The following is a 22,833-nucleotide window of genomic DNA, read 5'->3' as shown; positions in this document are numbered from 1 at the left end:
ATTTGAAATTGGTGTTAGGAATATGCCGTACTATTCACTTCAACTTACACTAGATAGAGTCTAAGTTCATTTATTTTATAGTTTTTTTATGGTTTTTATTCCATGTCTCCCCTTTTACTTAAAAGATTAACATATTGATTATATCCTCTGTCAGAAAGGCCTTCAACACTTTGATGCATAGTCTTGTATATACAAGTAGGACCCTTGATGCCTTCACTCCCTGATCCTAGACTGTAGTAATAACTTTTCATCAACCGTGAAAGCAGTTTATCATTAGAAACTTGTTATGGCAGCCTCAGTATTTTAAAAACATCTCAAGAAGTAATAGTTAAATTGACTGGAAGTTTCCTAATTCTACTGAAAACATATTACACGGTCAGCAACCAAAATTTTGTAATCTTACGTAAACCGGAAGGGCAGAAAAACAAGGAAAACTATGCAGGGGAGTTTACTCTAGTATAGGATCAGGTGGGAAGACAATTCCCCGAATGATCTTGAGCCCAGGCTTTACCATGTTAATGATATTATAAACTAAGCAGTCATCAGAAAGGAGTTGGTGTTAGAAACACGAGTCCAATTGGGCATATCATTGTTATACACTAAACATAGTTGCATGAAATAGTGACTCAGATTTTCAGGGAATGTTATAAATGTGATTAAGATCCCCTTGAAGGTGAGGCCAATTTTTTGGTAATTCGGTATAAGGATATGTTAAATTAAACTGATATGTATTATTTAAAAGAGTTTTTCGCAAAGTTAAAGCAAAACTGAATATCAAAAATAAAAGTTTTATTTTACTCCAAATCTTAACCTGGATGTGTTCATCAGTTGAGATTTGGTGTGCAATTGTGTTGCAGTTGAACAATGATGTGCATATACATACACAAGTACATGCATACTTACACCCATACATGTGTACATACGTGTACATGTGTAAATACATACATGCATACATACATACACCCATACATACTCCTATACATTTACATGCATTCATGTACATGCATACATGCACATGCATATATGTACATGCATGTACATGTGCATGCATGCATACATATATGCACATGCACTTCTTTACATACATTCATGCATGCACACATACAAACATACCAGTACACTTACATGCATGCACACATACATATATACGTGCACACATACATACACTCGTAACAATGAACATACAAACATATTGTAATTACGGCGACAGCTTTGTCGAAGTGACATTTCTTAATTACTTTTTTAAATTTTACAATTATATGTGTTTGTCAGCAACGTAAACAAGAGGGGTCTCGAGATATTTGCACGAAATAAAATTTGACATTTATCTATATTATCTAGTAATGCTATCCAGTATTGTACAATACTAGATAGCATTACAAGTCTAATTGTATTTTAGTACTGTTATTTTCATAAAATGTTTGTATATCTATCCATAATTATAGATTAATATTATTAGTCATGCAATATACCCATATCTGACCTGAGAAGGCTAGCTACACATACGGAGAACTTTTAGCATGACCGGTCGAGTTTTATTGTGTGTATTGTGTTTGTTCAAAGTTACGTGAATGTTAGTGTAATACCAACTGATTATGTGACTGAAGCAAGATGTTATTCTCTGACACTATATAATTATTTTAAACATTCATCTTTCATAAGCTTATAATAGTAGGTGCACATGGTGAGTCGTTTAACCGAAACAGGATAGATGCTTCTTGCTTCTAGAGTTACGCAAACCATTAACGGCTCAATTGCTTTTTACCGGCTGTGTTCAGATCTCAGCTTTTATGGTTCATGCCATTTCAGTATAATATTTTCCCTACAACCTTAATTTCAAGTGCATCTTTTTTCAAAACCTGCAGTACTACCGCTTGATTGCAAGCAAATTTTTTGATCTATTTAAAGGTCACGATTCACATATATGTCAACAGTACATAAAAGTTGGTACTCAACATGTTTATGTGTCACTAGGCTAGCTGATGAAAGCTGCTGGTAGCCAACTAGATGTTAACAATTATCAAGTTACTTTTGGCATTTCCGAGATGTTTCTGTAAATATACATTGATTTTTCATCTCACAATCACGATGTACATTTGTATGTGGCTTCTTAAGAAAAAGAATGATGGCTGTCTGTTTACTTGCTGTGTTTGGGCAAAGGTTTATTGGTTTGATCAATGATATATAGCCCCCCAATGATATACAGGGGGCTGTATATCATTGGTTTGATTAAGGTATCAAAATGATATTTGTATGCAAATTAGAGAACACAACTCTGTATCAAACGCAACACAAATTATAGTGTCTAGAAATAAGTAGACAAACCCAAATTACAAAACAGTCAGATTACTCCATATTAAATTACTATGCTCGCTAAATTTATGCTAAAGTGGATATTCAAGTAGATAGTAATTTGCTTAAATTTATTACCCAGTCGCTTTATCGATCCTAATGCGAGTTGGTAAATGTTTTTGTAGTATGAACACAACCCGTTCAAGGGCAGACAGCACTGACAGAATAGAGCTCCAAAAACATTTTCACCTTATTGAAGGTAATGTATCAAGCAATCTCAATGAGCTTCTATGTGAATGCATTCAGCTAAACATGACCTAGCATAGCATTCCATTGTTTTTTTTTATGTCATCAAGTCGTTTGCACATGCGCTCATTCACGAAAAAGCCGCGATATTTGTAGAAAACGATCATTTTTCTTTTATTTAATAGTACTTTTTGGTGTTGTTCTGATACTATAATAAAAAATTGCAAACAAAAGCATTGTTTTCAAATATTTATTGCAAAAGCTTCGTGTTTTAACGATAAAATTGTCTATAAAGATGGCCGACCAACGATAAAATTATGTCACGAAAAAACGAAGGGTTGCCTTTTGATGACATCACTAAACAAAAATCTTTGGTATAGACGTTTGTCTAACTCAATTCATGAATTGAGAAAGAATTGAAAATTCATGTCTTGCACACTTTACAATTATCTTGAGCAATGAAGGAATCATAAAACAATAATACATTGTTGTAGATTAACCAGCATAACCCTGCTGGCTGACGTATACCCAAAGCCTTGGAATATGCATGCTAAGTTGATGAAAGATGGCTCATAATGAACTCGGAGGTAGTTGAATTTACTCATTTTATTGGTATTGGCCAATTCTGCTTCAAATGTTTTTTATGATCTATGGAAAGACAATTAAAGTTTGACAACTTTACCAAAAGTACAGGTAATTTATTATCTATTTCTTCGGCTGCTAATCTACTGCAGTAGCTGAAAGGATCCCCTCATTATTGCTCTGGTTTATTTTATCTTAGGTTGTTGTATGGAATTGGCAGTAATAATCTTACTTTTCTTCGATGACCATCTGTCGTCAGTATTCCTGTTTAAAAAGTAAAAATGTCACATTTATCAATGTTTCCGCAAGTTGCACATTCTCTCAAATTTGGTGTAATTTTTGCTTAAAGCACATAAATTACATAATTTTTTAATTATTTAGTTCAATACATCAGAATCTTGGCTTTCGAATGAGCCTATATTCAATACACAAAGAATAATAGCACTATTAAAAACAGGGTATCAAAAGTATGTCCTTCAATAAAAAAACGCTTGGTTGCGGTTCCCACAATGTGATGCCACAATTATTATTTAGCCTTAGGTAATCGATCCCTTTTGCTGCCATTGAGGCTGCGCTTTTCTGTGACAATCGGTGCTGTTAAACCCAGAGAGCGCTAATAATAAACTAGGTTTCTAGACAATCAACAATGCCCGGGGATTGTGCTAACGCCCAATACAAACCAATACAAATGCAGGTTCTTGGTTAATTAACTGTGCTTCAGTAAATATACTGTCGTTGATAAAGGTAATGAAATTACATCGATTAAATTGTGACCTGCGGTTGGCCCTAGGACTATATGTCAATCGCACTTTCGCGAGATCACGCAATGCTTGAAATTAATTAGTCTCAGTCGCGATCTTCAACATCACAATAAAATGAGAGGGCTAGTGCATAATATCATCGGGAAAACATAGTATGGTGCTTGGAATCCGAGTTATTTATCATAGAAATAATCCGTACATGGAGAACTTGTAACACTGATTCCTTCGTCATCTTCATTGGTTCTCTGGAGTTGTCCTACCTTCGCCTGACACTAGCGTCATTATCGTAGTCGATAAAATATAAGCGGTAAGCAATCAAATAAGCGGTAAGAGCACACAACACCGCATATGAAAATTGTGACGTGATAATTTTCGAGTCTGTGCCATTAAACATTTCTGCAGTAGAGCTCTGGGTAAATCCTATAAACACCAACCAATGTCTGTCTCACCATGTCAAACAATGGCTTATTCGGAAGTCAAGACTCTGATGTATTGAAATATATGATAAAAAAATTATGTAATTGATGTGCTTTAAATAATCTACTAAAACTCGCTGTATTCTCATGTCATCAGTGAGATTTCATTGGAGAATTCAAGTACAGGAATGTCAGTATAGCTAGGTTTTTGAGTTGAGGATATGCTTAAAATGAGTGTCTATATTCAAAGTATTCTGTGAATTCGGTTCATATAATTTTTATTATCAGACAGTTTGATTTGAGTTGTAACATTTATTAAAAACAAAAGTTTGTTCTAGAAATATTTGAACTGGCAGCGCAGAGACAAACAAAAGTATTTGCAATACTTGTTAAATAATCGATGTTTAGAATAGATGCATAATTGATAGTCTTTAATTGTTCATCTTCACCTTTCTAGTCCAACTCCCAATATAACACAAATTTGTTTGTTTAAGTTGCTGTCTTTTTATAGAATGCGCTAACGAAATATTAATTAGATTTTTAATTCTTTCTATTAAAGCTTTAATACAAATGACTCTATGGATTAGCCATGGAAGCCTTTTACTTTTTTTCTACCTGCGCGCTTGATGTTTTAAAATATTTACATTCTGATATTTATTTTTACATGGCTCTTATGTATAAATTTACATTTCATCATGTCCCTAGTGTAGCATGTGAAAATCAAAGATATCTATTTAACTTTTACGTCTATGTTGTTTTTGCAATTTAAAATTTCTTATTGTATGTTATATATTACAGTTTGATTTATTGGGTACTAGGCCTTATTCATGTTAGTAGTGGGCTCTCTTTCAATTTTCTATTATGTTGTCAAGTTTCTCCTATAATCTCGCTCCCATAATCCCTCTGTCATAATCTCTCTCATCATCCCTCTCTCATAATTCCTCTCCCATAATCCCTCAACCATGGTCATTCTCCTATAGTCTCTCTCCCATCTTCCCTTTCCCTTACTCTTTTTCCCAATGCTTTTCCCTTTTTTACCTGGTTTCTCTCCTTCAAACTCCCACAATCTCTCACATAGTCCCTTTTCATGATCTCTTTCCCATAATCTTGTTCCCCTTTAGTCCCCTTTCTAAGTCTCCTTTTTGTAATATGTCTCTACTAGTATCTCGCCTATAATCTTTCCCATAGTTACTTTCTCTTTTAATTCTTCCATAATCTCTCTCCCAGTCACTCACTTCCATAATGCCTCTTTCATAATGTCTCACCCATAATCCCTCATCCTTAATATCTCACCCATAATCTCTCATCCATAATCTATCATCCATAATCTCTCACCCATAATCTCTCATCCATAATCTCTCATCCATAATCTCTCATCCATAATCTCTCGCCCATAATCTTCTTTTCCATAACTTTTTTATACAGTGAAACATGGATAACTCGCCCTCGGATATAGCGAACACATGGTTAACTCGACTGGATTTGCTTGGTCCGTTCCCACGCAATGATAAATGGCTCTATATAACTCGAATTCAACACTGTTATAACGAACTGTTTTTTGCCCAACGGCTACCGAAACTGTTGCTATCGCTTTAGAAAATCACTTTATTCCTAGCCATAGAGGTAAACCTCAACTTTTCGTAATTCATAAGCGTCGTTATTACCTCCATCGGCAAAATATTTTTGTCAACGACTGTTCTAAAGGTTTGGTGAAATTTGATTTATGCTATACGATGAATAGAACGGGCTAGCCGGGTCACGGGCGCAAAGATTTTTGCCACGCACATACAAAACAAAAACAGCATGTTGTTTTTGTTTTGTATTTGCGTGGCGAAAATCCTTGAGTGCGTGACCCGGCTAGCCCGTGATGAATAGTTTTCCGTGTTGAATTAACGTCGGAATGTTGAATGTTTAAAACGTCTTAAGAATTGTGGTAGTCAAACATATACGTTGTCTTAGCTAAAAAAAACTATTCATCGTTTGCCCTAAACACAAAATACGTGTGTACATTCAGTAAGTATCCATTCAAAAAGCGTGAGTGATATACAATGTACCGTAAAACCTCGTAAAACTTTTAATTGGACTGCCTCGGAGTGTTGCTCTTAACGAATCCCAGATAAAGTAAGGTAATCTTTGCATAGACTTCAAGAAAGATCGGCAAAATTGATCGTGGGTAAAACGCTCAAAAGAAAAAGATGTCTTTTCTTTGAGCATTTCAGCAACGATCAAGTTTTGCCAATGTCAATCTAAAAAACGTCCTGGCAATAACATCACCTCAAACAACAAACCAATCTCAAGTGATAGAAAAATCTCTATACTTTTTGATAAAAACGTTTTAAACTTTACATTAGAAGCATTTAATTTGAAACAAGCTATTTGTGCTTTTGATTTATATTATAGTTTGTATATGTTCATGTATCTACTAATAAATAAGTAAATACATGGACTTGTGACAGTGCTCTGATAACTTGAACACTTTGATAATTCGAACACTTTTGCTCAGTCCCTTGAAGTTTGAGTTATCCGAGTTTCACTGTACTTTCTTTTCCAAATCCCTCTCTCATAATTGCTCTTTCCTAATGTAATCTCTCTTCCTTAATCGCTCTGGCATTCTTTTGGTTTCACTCTATGGTATCTCTCATAATCTGCTTTTCCTGTAGTTTTTCTTCCAAATATCTCTACCATCATCTGTCTCTTATTTCTCCCTTATATTCTCTGTACCACAGTCTCTCTTTTACATAGTTTCTCTTCCTCTTTACTCCTTTTATTTTTCACAATTAGTCTCTCTCTCAACCGCATTCGGTTGTTTCAACAATGATTGTCTTATGGTTAAGCTGTGAATATAATATTGTCTTGGTAATTGCTCATGACCCATCCTGTGCACATATCCCTCCCGTCTTAGGCTTTTTTCTATCAGAATGTCCTCCTTGGATGGGCTCTGCAGTTTCATAAAGATATAATTAAAGTTTTTACTTGAAGCCGTTATTATGAAATGTTTTTAAAAACTTATTAGTATGTTTATGGGCTGTTGAGTATGATTCTGTGTCATTTTTCTCACCTATGAATATGTACGGTAACATAACTAACTCTACTTGTGCTTCATTTTAGCACTTGAAGGCTTGGAGTATGATCCGGATACTGATGAGTGGACTAATCAATCCATGTGAGTTTTGATACTCTCTTACTCTGCTTATTGACATATATCTGCAGTATATTAGTACTACTAAAGTATTTATTTGTACTATCACTAGTACTACTAAAGTATGTACTAGTACTAGCTCTGTTATTAGTGCTACTAGAGTATTTGCTATAGTATTTGCTAATGTTTCTAGAAATTTCTAAAAACAATGTCGGAATTACTGTACTTAATATGGCAAGATAATTTTGTTTAATTTTCACAGCATATTGAGCAATATGTATGAACAGATATGGCTGTACATTGCTGTTACATTGCTTTTATTGTTATTACTACTTAATACTTATTTAATTTAAATATATATTTAAAATTAGATAATTGTTTTGCTAGTTGGTGAATAATTGAGCCTTCTGCTCAGACTTATCAGCTATTTGCTTCACATAAACTGTATATCAGAAGTTGTTCACTCATGACGATAAACTGAGTGAACTGTTCTACGACTCATCTTTTTTTATGCGTGAACAACTCTTTCGGGTTCCGTAATGCATTTTGTTGTATAGCAGTTCTACACAAAATCATGCTGTCCCGTCTCTGCTGTACTACCCGCCAATGGAACCAAATGGACCCGTCAATGTGTCAGCAGTCAGCCATGAGACAAGTATGGGTTTCTATTGCCTTATTGCTTTACATATAACGCTTATCTCTACCTTGTACAGGCTGGCCTGTGCTCTTTGCACCGTGACACACGTGGAGCCGTTGTTGTCTGCATAATATACCCTACAGGATAAAATTATTCGATGGATTTAATAATTTGCGTACTGTCAATTTCGCGAATTATTAAAATCCGCGAATAATTGGTTTTGTTTTTAACAAATGAGAAAATAACTACTACCTCAAATTAAAAACTAGTCGCTAGGCAGAGTTAGTAAAGTAGCTGAGCTCCAAACTCTTAAAATCATCGCCGAGCTAAGCTACATGAGCTAAGCCCATTGTCAATGCATCAACTTCTTTACAAAATTATCCAAAGTTTTTACAAGTTCTTCGGAATTCGGAACGGCGTCATCGCAAAAAATCTCTCCTGCAGTTCCTAACGATGAAAAAAACTCATAATGTACCACAATTTGTTAGTCCGCCAAAGGCCTCCAAATCGATGAATATGCTTGACAATCTCTGGATTCAGTCAAAAATTTATAGCTTAGCATGATCAACATTAATTTCCCAGCTAAATAGAAACATAAACACGTGGTATACGCATGTGAAGGTTTTATTCTATTGCTAGCTGCATTCACGGATTTATTTATTCGCGAATGCATTCATTTGCGAATAATTTAGTCTGCGAATATGCATGTAAAGACAATTCTTGCGAAATTTAACTCTGCGAATAATTTCATCCTGTACGGTAAGTTCTATAGATTGAGCAGATGGCTTTTATACATGTTCGTGCTCGATAGATCTGATGCTTTCGTGTAATATATAGAAGTTAGAAATACTACAAAACGCCGCATTAGCGTAATGATGTTTTACAGGAGTATTTATGACCAATAATTGGAAGCCATTGGACTTAATGATATTTTAATGGTTTGAAAGTGAAGTTGCATCCCTAAACAAGTGTTCACAAAACACGTAAATGTTGCTGCTGTCACACCAACCTTAACAACAAAAAGTTGTTACTAGTCCTGAAAGCTGTAGTTGAGGGAGGATAATTCCGAAGATATTATAGACCCAATTTTCTATTTCATACTTTCATGTAATCAGACTAATGCAGAGATTGATTGAATCGCATGTTGTTTTCATCAAATGTATTTAACTATTTCTAAAACAGCACGCACACTGAAAGTACGAAAACTGAAAAATAAAATGCAAATGTGCTAAAAATATTTTACTATGTTTTTCGTTGCGAAATATTATAGAAGTTTATATAAACACTTGTGTACTCAGTATTTAGCGTGTGTAGTTCTTAGCATTTCAACAGTAAATGGCAGATCGGGGAGATAAGTCTATACATGGTTTTTTTATAGTTCTGGGAAGACTGCTTAACATTTTTTTGATTTCCATGCTTCGAATGAGTTTGGCGTTGCCGGCTGCTGACGAATTCACAATTCGAATTTTAGGCTGAACTATACATTTTTCCAAGATTCATGATTCAAAATGTATTTGTTAACATCTCAAAACAAAACTTGTTGAAATAGACTCACTTTTAGGTCAAGGTCACTTTTCAATCCATACGTAGTCAACTAGTTGCACTAAAAAGTAATTATTTCGTCATTCTCATACGAGCAACCCATCCTTGGTGTGTGAATGTAATGTAATGGGAAAAGGTCAAGCAGAACCAGTATTGAATAACAGTAGAGTAGCTTCATAGCAGGCACCCGTGTAGTTTTGTACTGGAATTTCTTTATCTCCGCTGGAGACAACTCAATCGAGTATTATCGATTTGGATCCATCAGCAGTGATCGTTCAATGATGTTGTAGGATTCTCAGATCAAATGCCTTTGTACAAAGTAAATGCATTCAGATTTTATCGTTTCTATGATTCAGAGTGGAAGCAACTCTGAATTCATCCGAAGCATGGAAACGCGGCGATAGTTATGTCACGGGGTGAAACTCTTAAGTCACATCTCCTTCAAGCTTTTGCACATTTGCTCAAGGATTGAGTAAATTGTACCGTAAAATACATTTTGCTAAATTGGTTTCGAAGTCTAGGTTTCAATATCTCGTTATGCACTTACTGTTTATGTTGTAGATGCAGCAGCAAGGAATGCTGAGACAGGATCTTATGGTTTAAGTGTAAATATATTTCTCTCAGTTGTTGAAGTGTTTGTATCAGGTTACTCGGCAACAGTTGACCAACTAGACAATGGTATTCTAGCCATTCAACATGAAAAATAATTAAGCGTTCTTGACCTGTTGGGTTATTTGACCAAACATAGTGCATAATGTAATGGACTTGGTAACACAAAGGCTAGTGTTTTTTAATACCTTTTGGATGCAGTTTTATAGAAATGAGGGGGAAAACAAAGCTGCATGGAATTCAGTGATGAAGCCTAAACCATTAGAAAGTCATTGGCGAAACAACTGACTGAGAGAGAGAGAAAGAGAGAGAAAGATAGGAGAGAGATAGGAGAGAGAGATAGGAGAGAGAGATAGGAGAGAGAGATAGGAGAGAGAGATAGGAGAGAGAGATAGGAGAGAGAGATAGGAGAGAGAGATAGGAGAGAGAGATAGGAGAGCGAGATAGGAGAGAGAGAGATAGGAGAGAGAGATAGGAGAGCGAGGGAGAGAGAGGGAGAGAGGGAGAGAGAGAATGCATACTGTTTGACCTTTTGGGTTGTTAGACTAATTGAAGTTCATGATAAATGACTTGAGGCACTCGCACAGAATCTTAGTGGGTTTCATAAGAAAGTATTGATATTTTTCTATCATTTGCGATGATCTGACTGTCAGGATTTACATCGACAAAACGTTATCGTGGTTAAAACGCTTAAAAGACATCGTTTTTAAGAAAAAAGACTTTTCCTTAAAATGATATCAATAGTCGCACTTTCTGTTTGTCCATCTCATTCTGACATTGGCTGAGTTCAAGTTGCAGTATTACGCATTTCTATTGACACATATTTTATTTTGTAGTTACTCTTGATTGTTAAAATAAAACTTTAAATATAGTTTCAACTACATTTTTGCAGATGTTTGAAATAACATAAAGATCAGTCAGGTTAGTTAGAAATTGTCTAATAGTTTTTCTCTAAATGCTGTGTAAACCTATGAGCACCTGATGTAAATGAAACCAAATGCTTAACTCTTATGAACAATGTGCACTACTATGGAGGGCATTCGTTAGGAAAGTATGGGCTTAACTTTTTCTTTTCAGCGTTTCAACTGTGGTCAGGTTTTGTCGATTTGAATCTTGAAACATCCTGGCAATCAGACCACCTAAAACAACTAACAAAATCTCAAATGGTAGAAAAATGTCTCTATTTGTTGATAAAATATTCTAGAAATTTATGTGAGTGATCATTCAAGTCACTAAACATCACTTTATGTCGACATCGTCTTAAATGGCCCTATCATCAACTTACTTCATGCCCTTATGTAGATCGTGAAAAATTCCGTATAATTTGTTGATGTTTATTCTATATATATAATTCTTAGTGTTTGTTGATCTGTTGTTCGTGTGTCTAGTTATAGCGGCAAAGTTATAGGAACGAAAACTGTGCTGCTCACTGGACTTAAACTCGAAACTTTTAGGTCTGCAGACAGGCATGCTAAACCACTAGGCCAAGCGGCTCCATTGCTATAAAATGGACTAGTTGTGGTCATAGTCATTATATTAGTTACAATAGACATGCTTGGGAAAATGCTATTGGCTACTACTAGCACTCTTACAAATCATGATTGCGCAATGGATCTATTCTTGTAATGTAACGTTTATTAAGCTGGTCTCAGACACAACTCTTATTATAGTAAAGATTTATACTAGCTTAAGTTACTAGCTTAAGTTACTCAAATTCATTGGGTAATCGTTTTACTACCAGTGCAACGCCGGGCATTCATCTAGTCTTTACTATAATAAGAGCAGTTTTCATCCATCTGTCTGATGCTTCGGTTCAAGATTTACATAAAATATTACTTCATGCAAGATTTGAACTCATAACTAATAATAACCATTTCTATATATCTATAAGTAGTCCTGCTATTGCAGCTTGTGTTGTTTCCTCACTATTGACTTTTAGGTTGTCTCTTCTGTTGTAGAGAGAGTTATCATCATCTCAGGTTTGTAGCCCAATCTGTTTCTGCACTGTTGACAATGGAGCTATCTGCTCTCTATTATCTTTTCAATTTTTTTGATGTTTCTCCGCATTATTGTACTGTAGGTTCATTTGTCTTCTCGCTGTTCTAGTGTGAATTGTCTTCTCGCTGTTCTCGTGTGAGTTTCCTTCTCACTATTGGGGTGTGAGTTGCTTCTTCACTATTGTAGTGTGAGTTGCCTCCCCACTGTTGTAATGTGTCCTCATTTTTGTAGTTTGGCTTGCCTACCGACTCACAACAAGCGCGCCTGCGCCAACCTTCTGACAGTCTTCTATCTCAGGTAGTATGTGTGTATGTCTTAACTTTTTATTGGCATTAACGATCATCAATAAAATAATGTTTTTTGTTACATGTCAAAAAAATGTAGACTATTTTGTATTTATGTTGTTTTACCTTTTTTATATAAAATATATGTAAAAGAGTTTGGTTAGTTTTATCCATGCAATGATTTGCAGACTAAAAGCTGTAGTTTCATGGTTGCATGCGCGTGCGTACATTTAGAAATGGGACCGAAGATTGGTTTAGTTTTTATGAAGATAAACTTGGCTATACTATGACTTTTCTTAGCCTGTTTTTTGTGATGGGTGTTAAAACTTTGTCACGTTATTTGTTGAGCAACTTAAGTAATAGTGCATATAAGTCTACATAGGCAACTATTGAAAACTTTATGCAGTTTGAATTTTTAATTTTATTTTCATATTTGTAGGTATGTCGTAAATAAAAAAATTGCTTTTAATTTTATCAAGCTATTTTTATTTTGAAAGTTTAAAAATATGCTAAAAGATTTTCTATGCAGTTCTTCCTTTTAAAATTTTAAATAGGCCTATTGGCGCAAAACGTTGGCTGATTATATCAGATTAAAGGCCAGGACTGACAGATTTCAACACTGAATTACTTTTGTAGACTTGCTTTACTGTTCTTTGTGTGCAGCAGTTATTCTAAGCAAATATACTCAACAACTAATTTAAGTAAACTGAAAGATTTTTGGGAGAACATGCTTTAGTAGTTTTATATATTGAAAGTAACTAATTCTTATAAAGGTCATATTTGGATCATCTCGTTTATGAATACAACCAGTCATTTGAGCGAAGCCATGTCAGTTTTGGTGTTTGACTGTTAACTCCAGGCATGAGCCGATCATCGTTCTACTTTTGTTGCAAGCCGTTTAGCTTTTTGAAAATTTATTATTATTAAAACTTTTAAAAAGCCTTTTTAAAAGATGGTTTATCGATGAAACAATTCATTTATAAAATTGGATGAGTAGAAAAAGTTTATCTGTGTTAAGTTTTGTTCACTCGTAAAATCTGCAAGTCGAGATTTGGCTCTATACGGATCTGAAATATATGGATGCACAAACATTATATAAAGTAGGGTGCTTGATTGATTATCAAATTGTTTAGGCTTAACATTGCAATAACAACATAATTGTTTCTGTACTATAGCAACATAGTACACACGAGACCGATTTCTTAACAAGGATTCGTTTTTTGTAGATTTAATCATTTAGTTTGGAGTTCAAGCCTAGCAAAAGTCTAGTCATACCTAGACATACGAGCTTAATGCGTTCTGATATTGCGCTCGGATGTCAATTTACTCATGTCTCAAGGCACTGTTTCCTATATAAAATAACCAAATACCAACTAAAAACAAAAAATACTGAAAAAAAAGCTTAAAACCTTTCACGGTAGAAAACTGTATTTCTAATTGTTTAAATTTAGTGCCTGCAGGAACAAAGTAACAGATACCTATTTAGTTGCTGAAATCTGCAATAAAATGTAACATTACTATATGCACTACACTAAGTTTTTAAGAGGGAGAGAGGGAGATGGCGATGAAGGGAGAGAGGGAGAGAAAGAGAGAGCAATGCATTTGGACAAACTTGTGTGACGCTGCACAACAGAAACTTTGAAATTATTTTACAAAAATTGAATATACTAAATACTTACTTTTAGCCAAATTTTAATTTTTACTAAATTTACTTTGATATTTGTGTTTCATATTTTCATGGTCTGTTTCTGGTTTAACACATTTTGCCTCCCGTTGCTATCACTTTTAGCCAACCTTTAAGAAAACTTGTTCAAAGTGATTCAAGGAGAAAGACCGAGTGATGTTGGTCTCAAAAGTGATATAGTGCTCTTATATACCGATATACCGGCTCCTATGCTCATTTCTCAAAAACTACTCGTATCTCTAGGAAGAAACTTGCTTAAAATTCTGCTTGTATCTCGACTTTCTCAATGTTGGGGCACTCGTATGTCGAGGTATGGCTGTACAGTAAGTCGTCGACTTGCGACTTATGCGACATACGTCCACCCAACTTTACATCCATGTCAGTGGGAAGGTCAGGCAGCTCAGTGCGAGACGTAGAAAACGCCGTTTTTCGTTATTTTTGCTAAGCTTTTTCGTGATTTTCAATAATTTTTTTTGAAGTTAACATTTGGCGACTTGTATACAGATTATATACGTTATTAAGAGATATACGTTGCTCACCATGGCAAGTTCAGCGTTATCCGTTATGGTAAAAACGGATTTGCAAACAGATAAATGATAAAATCTCAGTTAAAAGTTTGAAGTTTACTAAATGCTAAAACTTCCTTTAAGTATGCGTTTAGTAAGCTAATTTCATCTAAGTTCATTGTTGACAGATAATACAGAATCGACTTACATCCAAATTGTCTTACGACCAGCTGGCCCTAACCAAACGCGGTCATAAGTCAACGACTTACTGTATATATCTTTAGAAAGCTTAAAATGTCTAGAATCTAAATATTATACATGTTTCTAAGTTACTCAACTGCAATGCCAACTCATACTCTAGCTAAAAACGTCACAACATACTGGTTTCAGGTTTTTTCAAATTTTAAATAAATGACCTGACTATGTGAACTTTGCATAAATTATTTTTAAAAATTCAGTTTTTGCAAATATCTAAAATATCTAATTTGTGAAATAAAATATTTTAATTTTGTCATCTTAATATCTTTCAAGATAACTCTATAGAAATGTATAAAAGCACAGCAATAAAGTAAATAAAACTGTGTAATATATAGATAAAAGTAAATAATATAAATCTTGCTTTATCTAAACACTTACCATGTAGTCTGAAGTGTATGCGTGTTGGCTGAAGTGTATGCGTGTTGGCGGAGGTGTAGGTAGGTGTTAGGCATCGAGGAGTGAGGGCGGTTAGTATGCGAAGGGTGAGGGAGATAGATGTGAGGGTGTGAGGGAGGGATTGAGTGTGGATTGAGGGAGATGGGTGTGTGATGAGTCAAGATATAGGTGTAAAGGTAGGGCCAAACGTATCGTGTAATTTAAACTAATCTTGGAAATTCCATTCGTACGAAATTTCTGACCTGCCACACAGAGTTTCCCCACCACGGATTCGTACGAAATTAACTTTCAACTAGCCAATCAGAACGCGGTGATAAATTGAAGCCGATTCCGTTTCAATCATTTCAATCAACTAATCTTTTCAACCAACCAATCAAACAACGATTCGTAGGAATTTCTGACGTTTCGTCCATTCAGGATTCGTTCATCATGCGCCACCAACGATGGACGAATACATCCAAATGTCAATTCGTACGAATCGTTTCGTCCAAATTTCGCCGATTTCGTGAGAATTTTGTCTCGTGTGGCCCTACCTTTAGAGAGTAAGGGAAACAGGTGGGTAATGTGGAAATAGCTGTGGAAGAAGTAACGCATGTAGGTGACTTGTAGATGTTCATTTGAACAATGTCCTTTCACAATATTGCAAAAATTCAGTTATTTGTTGGTACTTTTTACAACATCTAAAAAATTTCGGCTCAATCCGGAATTTACTTTCAATGAAATTTTTGAGTTTTTCAGTAATTTTTAATTTTTCAGTTTTAATATAGTGTTAAATCCAATTTGTGAAGATGATAACTCCAATGGGTACTGTCACAATGTTCACTGATTGATTTTGTTTACAGGCAGTCGAAAGTGTAAAGTCAGTTGGTTCAGTTTGTAAAGTAGAGCCATTGAGGTTGGACCAACAGGTAGGTTTCAGGGTTCAAAAGGTTAGCAAATGAGTATTTGAATTTAATAGGGTAGCAGCCGTGGTTAGTATTCTAGAATGCCAAGTTGTATGCCAGAGCTTCAAGTGTTGCCACCAGATGGCAGAAGGGGAATCCAGTTTTAAATTGTTTCTGTGGCTCTTTACAGTATCAAAAAATGGTAGCCGCGTTGTAAAAGCCGCTCAAACTTGTCAATTTATGAGTAACTAGTAGTAATCTAGTACTAGTAGTAACTAGTAGTAATCGTGGTGTCATCTGGGGTTTCTTTCATTTACGATCAGATGTCCGCAGTATGTGTATAGATTTTTAACACATAATGCTACACAAAATTGTGAATGCGTTCATTCATATATTCCCACCTAATATGCACCTACAACACAGCCGAGTAAGACATGGTAAATCTTTTGACACCAACTAACTGTAATGTGAATTTTGTTGCAAGTCAACCTTTAACTCTTAAAGCTAGAATTAATTGCCAAAACAATTTCAAAAGTCAACATGGTCAAATATTATCTTTCATAACTTGAGAAGTAATTAGTATTTTTTGGAACTAAAAATCGGATCATGTTCAGCATAAATTCTCCTTTCTAAAAATAAAAAAAATTATTTATAAAATAAAAAAAATAAAAAAAGATTTATAAAATAACTAACTTTACTAAATTATTTTATTCCTAATAATGGGAACAAATGGTTTAGAGAAATAAACCATTTCCAAATTGCCCCCAAGAAGATTATTGGCTATAAGAGCAACAAAATAATGTTACACATGTTTTGTGACCTCTCATGTTAATCATGTACTTCATAGTGAACACCGCGTCATCATAGTAGCTTTATTAGATTGCACTACAGAGGACATGTTTCCATCAATCACCATGAGGAGTTGTTCTCACCATGAGGAGTTGTGAGGAGGATTGTAGAAGCTGTACGATTAATGCTCTTTTGTATTATTTGAAGCTCAAAGCGGCGAGATTCTTTGTAAGTTTGTATTAAATATAAGTGTTGAATTGGGCTATTTCAAAGCTATTTGAAAAAAAGTTTCTATACTTAACGCTTACTACGAAACTCTCGACACCAAAAGTGTGTGTGTAAAAAACGATAGTTGAGTAAGGGTGAATTGTCAGTCAGATCAGTCGATCAAGAACTTTGCTAAAACGCTTTGGATTGCTTGAAGCAGAATCAGAAACCCTTGGAGATTTCACATAACCAAATTTATGTCGATTGTGTTACTCTATTTCATAGCATTCCAAAAAATTTAAGCGGATTCTTGGCTCTGGCAATTTAAGCTTTCCTTTTGAATGCCGATTTTGAAAAATAATAAAGCTACTTAACTTGCTGATTTGAGAGGTGAAATAAGGTGTATCTTGTAGTGGAGTTTGTGAAGAACTCAATTAAAAAAGTTATTTAGCTACCGTTAGTGGTTGCCACGCAACAAGCAAATGAACCGGGCAATGTCAAAAAGCTGCATGAGCCGGCTTGCCAACTTCAAAGAGTTGATGCGTGTGAAGCTGCATTTTGGAGATTCTAATTAGATGGGCGTTCAAGAGGTCTGGTTTCTAGGAGCTAGACAAATTTTTGGAAACCAAATATTTTTGCAAATTGGTGGAAGACACAGTACATATGCATGCAAACGCTGAATGAAATTGCGCAAAAATTCTGGAAACAACATTTATGCAGACTAACAGATACGCAGGCATGACAAAGTAGGATTTATCAATATAATTTTTACCTATCTTTTCATTTGGTTGCCTTATTAAAGTTCCTGAAATGTTGTGAATTGGATTATCAAACAAGTTGTCACCATAGTTATAGCTAGAAAAGAAATAGTTTTTCACCATTATATGAGAGAGCTCAGCGACAACAGACTTTTTGCCACTCTTTAGAAAGACTTGCATCATACAAGTCACCAAGGTAAGGTCATAAGGTCACCAAGATGTTGAAGCTACCTTCGAACTTGCCAGTTAAAATCAGTATCAGTAATTATGTTTTAATAATTATGTTAATATATTTTTAGTTAAATAGTCATTTTATCTCTTTGTTTTATCTTTTGCCAGCGAGATATTGAACCAACTAGAATCAGCTGTTTTTTAATATTTTTTGTTTTCTACTCTGTTGATAAAGTGGGTAATAAAGCCTAAACCAGAAGACAGTCGAAACAACCGACTGCAGGGGAGAAAAAGTCTGTTTAATAACTAGGGATGTTCATGTGTCATAGAGGTATCTTTCTAGAGGCCCTAGAGATGCTCGCATGTCTTGTATGTAATACTTCAAGGATATTTCTATGTGAGTTGCTGGAGCGATGTTTCTTATTTATTTAGGCATCTTCTTCAAATACTCAGAGATTATCGCCTTCAACTTCATCCTCCTTGACAGTGCGACCATCAAACCACTCTGATGAGGTGGATCAAACCCTCCAGCACCAATCTTTTAACTCAAGTCAACAGCCGCCTGTTCCATCACAAAGGTCACATGACAGCTCTTTGCCAAATTCATCACAACGGCATCGACCTGTACCTCGTCCTCGAAGATTTACCCAGGCTGCACCAGTGAACAGTAGCTTTGGGTCTCGATCTACCACCGTACCTCAGGTTGTGGACTCGAGTATGCTCTCTCATAAGCTCTCTCCGATCACGTTATTTTTGAAAACAACTTTGTCTTGTGCTTGCTTTTAATTTTAAGGTTTTTAGTACTTTGCAGCTCATTAATGTGTTATGCCACGCAAGTCGGAACATTTTAGGTTTTAAGAATATATAGAAAGCTTGTATTTATAATGGCATTTTTATAAAAAATAGTAGCCAGGGACTTCCCGGACATCCCTCCATCAGTTTCAACGGGCAGTAGTTCGTGGTGATGACACAACATGGTATCTCAGTCCTGGCTGGTGCCACCATATCTCTTACCACTTGTGCCTTGTTCAGCAACACCTACTTATGTTTACCCAGGCACGCCTATGTCCCATCTGCCAGTAGGTCATGACTGTCACCTTCCTCTATCCTAGGGGTCGGCCACCTTGTCCACTCAAAAAGCTATTTGGACCCATTTTCCGCAGAAAAGAATGCAGTGGGAGCCACAAACCCCCTTTGATATTTTTAATTAAAAATAAATACTACATGAATCTTTTTTGTTTAGCTTTTAATGCTTTTATACCATGTTTACACCATAAAATGAAATGGTGTGGCATGTATAATGCTTTGCCTGCTGAGAAAACAAAATTACACTTTTGCAAACAACAACAAAATAGTTTTGCCCGTTTTATTGGCGCATAAATTATTATAAGGTGTACTACCTGTATTAGTGTTTTTGTTTGTCAGTAGTGTTGTTAACGATATTGCAGACCTCAGTGGCTGGCCAGCCTTACTAGATTTATAATTGTTTAACCCCGTTTGTTGACATAATATTATAGGGTGACTTGTAGTGATCTGGCCCTCTGCGCGAATCCGGTAAAGCGTTTTTTCTGTACTTTTATGTTAAAATTAAAGCCACGTGGCAATCATGTGATAAGATACTAATAATAATAATAATAGAACGTAAATAATGATGCATAACAAGCGACAATGTTTGATTTATCACCATAATTACATTTTTTTTAAATTATTTTACAAAATTTAGTGATGAAACTTTTATAGCTTTATAAATTACTTGGCATATGGTGAAAAAGGAAAAGAATCCAAAGTCAGAGGGAGCGCAGCGAGGGGATGAAAGAGCCGCATGCGGCTATGGAGCCGCAGGTTGCCGACCCTTGCTCTATCCGGTCATGTGGATTTCTCGGTGATACCAGGGATTTATCTTTTTCATTCAGATAGGAGAGGCTGGTTTTCAAGAACCATACAGAGTTTCGAAACAAAACATTTTTAGTGTTCTGGAGGAAGGCACTTAAAACGTGCATGTGGAGTTTTGATAGAATCGGCCAAAATTGAGAAAAGGCATAGCATTTACACAGACAGACAGACACACATGATGATAAAGTGGGATTTAGTCAATTTACCGTAAAACTTTTATTTTAACTGAAGATTTCTTAACAATGCGTAGTCTTCATGGCACAACAACTGGAAAATATGTCTATGAGAGTCTATTAAAAGAACTCTATTTTTCAACCCTTCCCTTAGAGTGGCCCTTTATTAGAGGTGACATTCAAATACAGGTTTTACAGTAGATTGTGTTTTTGCTGAAGTTAACCTTCCCTGCTTACGATCATCACTTGCGCTGAATTCACAATGCAGCCAAACAATGTCTTGAAATCTTTGTTACGTCAAAAAATAAAATTCCTTTAATCTCTAAATGAAACAGCAATGATAAAATGGTTTACAAGGTTTTGACTTTATGTTAACTTTGTTTCAACAGCCAGCACTGACAAAAGCAAATCAAGCCATGTGCAAAAAAATTGTTACATTTAAACTCAATAGTATTTAAAAAGAAGTTCTTACGATATATAGCGGGCAATATGTTTGTCTGGTGTGTTCAGTTGTTTGCTAATGTAGCCACAATATTAACCCTTGACTCGGAAAACAGTGTTGAGGTGTTTCTTTGTGATATACAGTGTTAGTTAAGATTGGTTACATCAGTAACAGTGTTATCAAAGAATATCAATTGCTTCTTGCTTTAGCATTTTTTACAGGCTGGGTAGCTTCAGCTAATTTGAACCATGCTTTGTTAGTTTTACATTTTCCTTTCCTTGCAGTCTGTAAATGAATTATCAAGTGACTCCAGAATTTTGCACCAACAACAGCAGCCTCCGGAGGTCAGAACAAGCTTAGCACATCAGTCTACTGCTTCCTCACGTACCATTGGACCTAATCATTCAATATCAGCTACTGAAGAAGTTCAGTCTATGCCAAGACGAGGCCCTCCTCCATCTGACCGTCGTGGGGCCAGCATCGCTGCAAGCAGGAGAGAGCATGAAAGAGTTTGTATCACCCATAGATATATAAACCTAGATTGGCCAATAATAGCTATTCCTACCCGTTGCCTTGTCAGACATAAATAGCATGACGTAATGTCATTGTATTGTACCTCACGCTTGACTGCGCTGCTGGTAACAATGAAGCTTATGAGGAGAATTTGACAAAATTACATTTATTTTCACGTAAAAACCTTCTTGGATACATAATCCAGTAAACTAAAGCAATTATGTGATAATATCTGATAACCACCTTAGATTAAAACTATAAAAGCTATGAATTGTTGCACACAAATCATGAGCCATCAGGTCTTTATTTGCCACCCTCTCCTATCCCTATATTCTCCTTTCCCCTTCTACAAAGAAGAAGTGAGAAGGGGAAAAGAGAGAAGGGAGAAAGGAAATAGGGGGGGGGGGGCAAATAGCCCACCCACTCAAAGAGCCAGTCCCTGGCTAGGTAAATAGACTAATACCATGCTGAACTAAACATGACCAAATATGATGAGTATGCAAGTATGTCTGAAGTCAAAAATGAGGCAGAATAATTATTTTACAGCTGGCTAGGTCACCAAAGCTGAAATGTAATGATTGTATCACTAGCATCGTAGATGTTACCACCTATGATGTCAACCAAGCAACATATTCCCTAATCACAGTTAAGAATTGTGGTGGCTTGACTTTGTCTTCGCCTGTGGTGATTGAGGTTTGCAACCACAGTGAGAAAGCGAGGAGGGTGACTTAGTAGTGCTGGATTGGTGAAAAACTTTCCCAGGCTAGCACTAAGTGCTACCACGGAGAAGTTGCTGAGGTTCAACATCATGCTATTGTTTAAAGGTTGACTTGCAATGAAATTCACATTACAGTTATTTGGTATCAAAATATTCACCATGTCTTACTCTGTTGTGTTGTAGGTGCCAAATATGTGAAAATGTGATTACAAGTTCTTAAAAGTTAAAAAACGAACAGTTAATCGCAGCCATACGAGACCGTCGTAGTTTGGATTCGCTTTTCCAAATGGCTCAAATAGGACGTAGTTGTTACAAAATGGTTTCTTTTTACACTTTCACGCACCCTCATTCGTCGAAATATTTTTATAAATATACTTCACGCATTCAATAAAACCATGTTTATTGTTCTTACGCGTCTGTTTTATCGTCATTGTAATGCTGTCACTTTTAGCACTGATATCTTATAACTTACCGTAAAAAGTCATTAAACTTTTTAACCATAGCTCGAGGGAGTACATATCCTTGTCTGATAATCATGACGAGCCTGTTGGTCACCTGTGATAATCGAAAAATGCTGCAAAAATTATTTTCGAAATATTGGGTCACGCGATCAGATGACGACTTGACGATTTAATAATGCCGAAAAAAAACTGTAAAGTAGCGAACGTCTATATTTGATACAGGGTATTCGGTAAAACCCGAAGTGTTTGTCATAAACTAGTGCTACGATAAGTTTTATATTTAGCTTTTTATTGGCTTTGCAATTCACGTGAGAACATCACGTGACAAGACGATAACCAAACTGTAATGTCTACGTCATCGAAATAAAGAGATTCCAATCTACGGCGGCTTTTCCTTATTGAGCTTTTAAATGCTTGTAATCATCTTTCCACGTATTTGGCACCTACAACACAACAGAGTAAACATGGTGAAAA

At 35.5% G+C, this 22,833-nt stretch overlaps 1 protein-coding gene across 1 annotated transcript in view; it reads left to right on the top strand.

Annotated features, from left to right (window-relative positions):
- The first annotated feature begins 2,471 nt into the window (after positions 1-2,471).
- LOC137401602 (tetratricopeptide repeat protein 28-like) overlaps positions 2,472-22,833 on the top strand; it is a 63,692-nt gene continuing 43,330 nt past the window's right edge. The window contains exons 1-10 of the mRNA XM_068088033.1: positions 2,472-2,551; positions 3,033-3,125; positions 7,406-7,460; positions 7,997-8,091; positions 10,177-10,220; positions 12,183-12,203; positions 12,454-12,519; positions 16,193-16,258; positions 18,592-18,861; positions 20,952-21,176. Coding sequence (XP_067944134.1) covers positions 3,104-3,125; positions 7,406-7,460; positions 7,997-8,091; positions 10,177-10,220; positions 12,183-12,203; positions 12,454-12,519; positions 16,193-16,258; positions 18,592-18,861; positions 20,952-21,176 — 864 coding nt within the window. The 5' untranslated portion in view covers positions 2,472-2,551; positions 3,033-3,103. The remainder of the gene's footprint in view (positions 2,552-3,032; positions 3,126-7,405; positions 7,461-7,996; positions 8,092-10,176; positions 10,221-12,182; positions 12,204-12,453; positions 12,520-16,192; positions 16,259-18,591; positions 18,862-20,951; positions 21,177-22,833) is intronic.

Source organism: Watersipora subatra, chromosome 8 (genome assembly GCF_963576615.1).
Source record: "Watersipora subatra chromosome 8, tzWatSuba1.1, whole genome shotgun sequence".
Lineage (NCBI taxonomy): Eukaryota > Metazoa > Bryozoa > Gymnolaemata > Cheilostomatida > Watersiporidae > Watersipora > Watersipora subatra.
The sequence above is the reverse complement of the archived record's forward strand: the minus strand, read 5'-3'. Positions and strand labels throughout refer to the sequence as shown.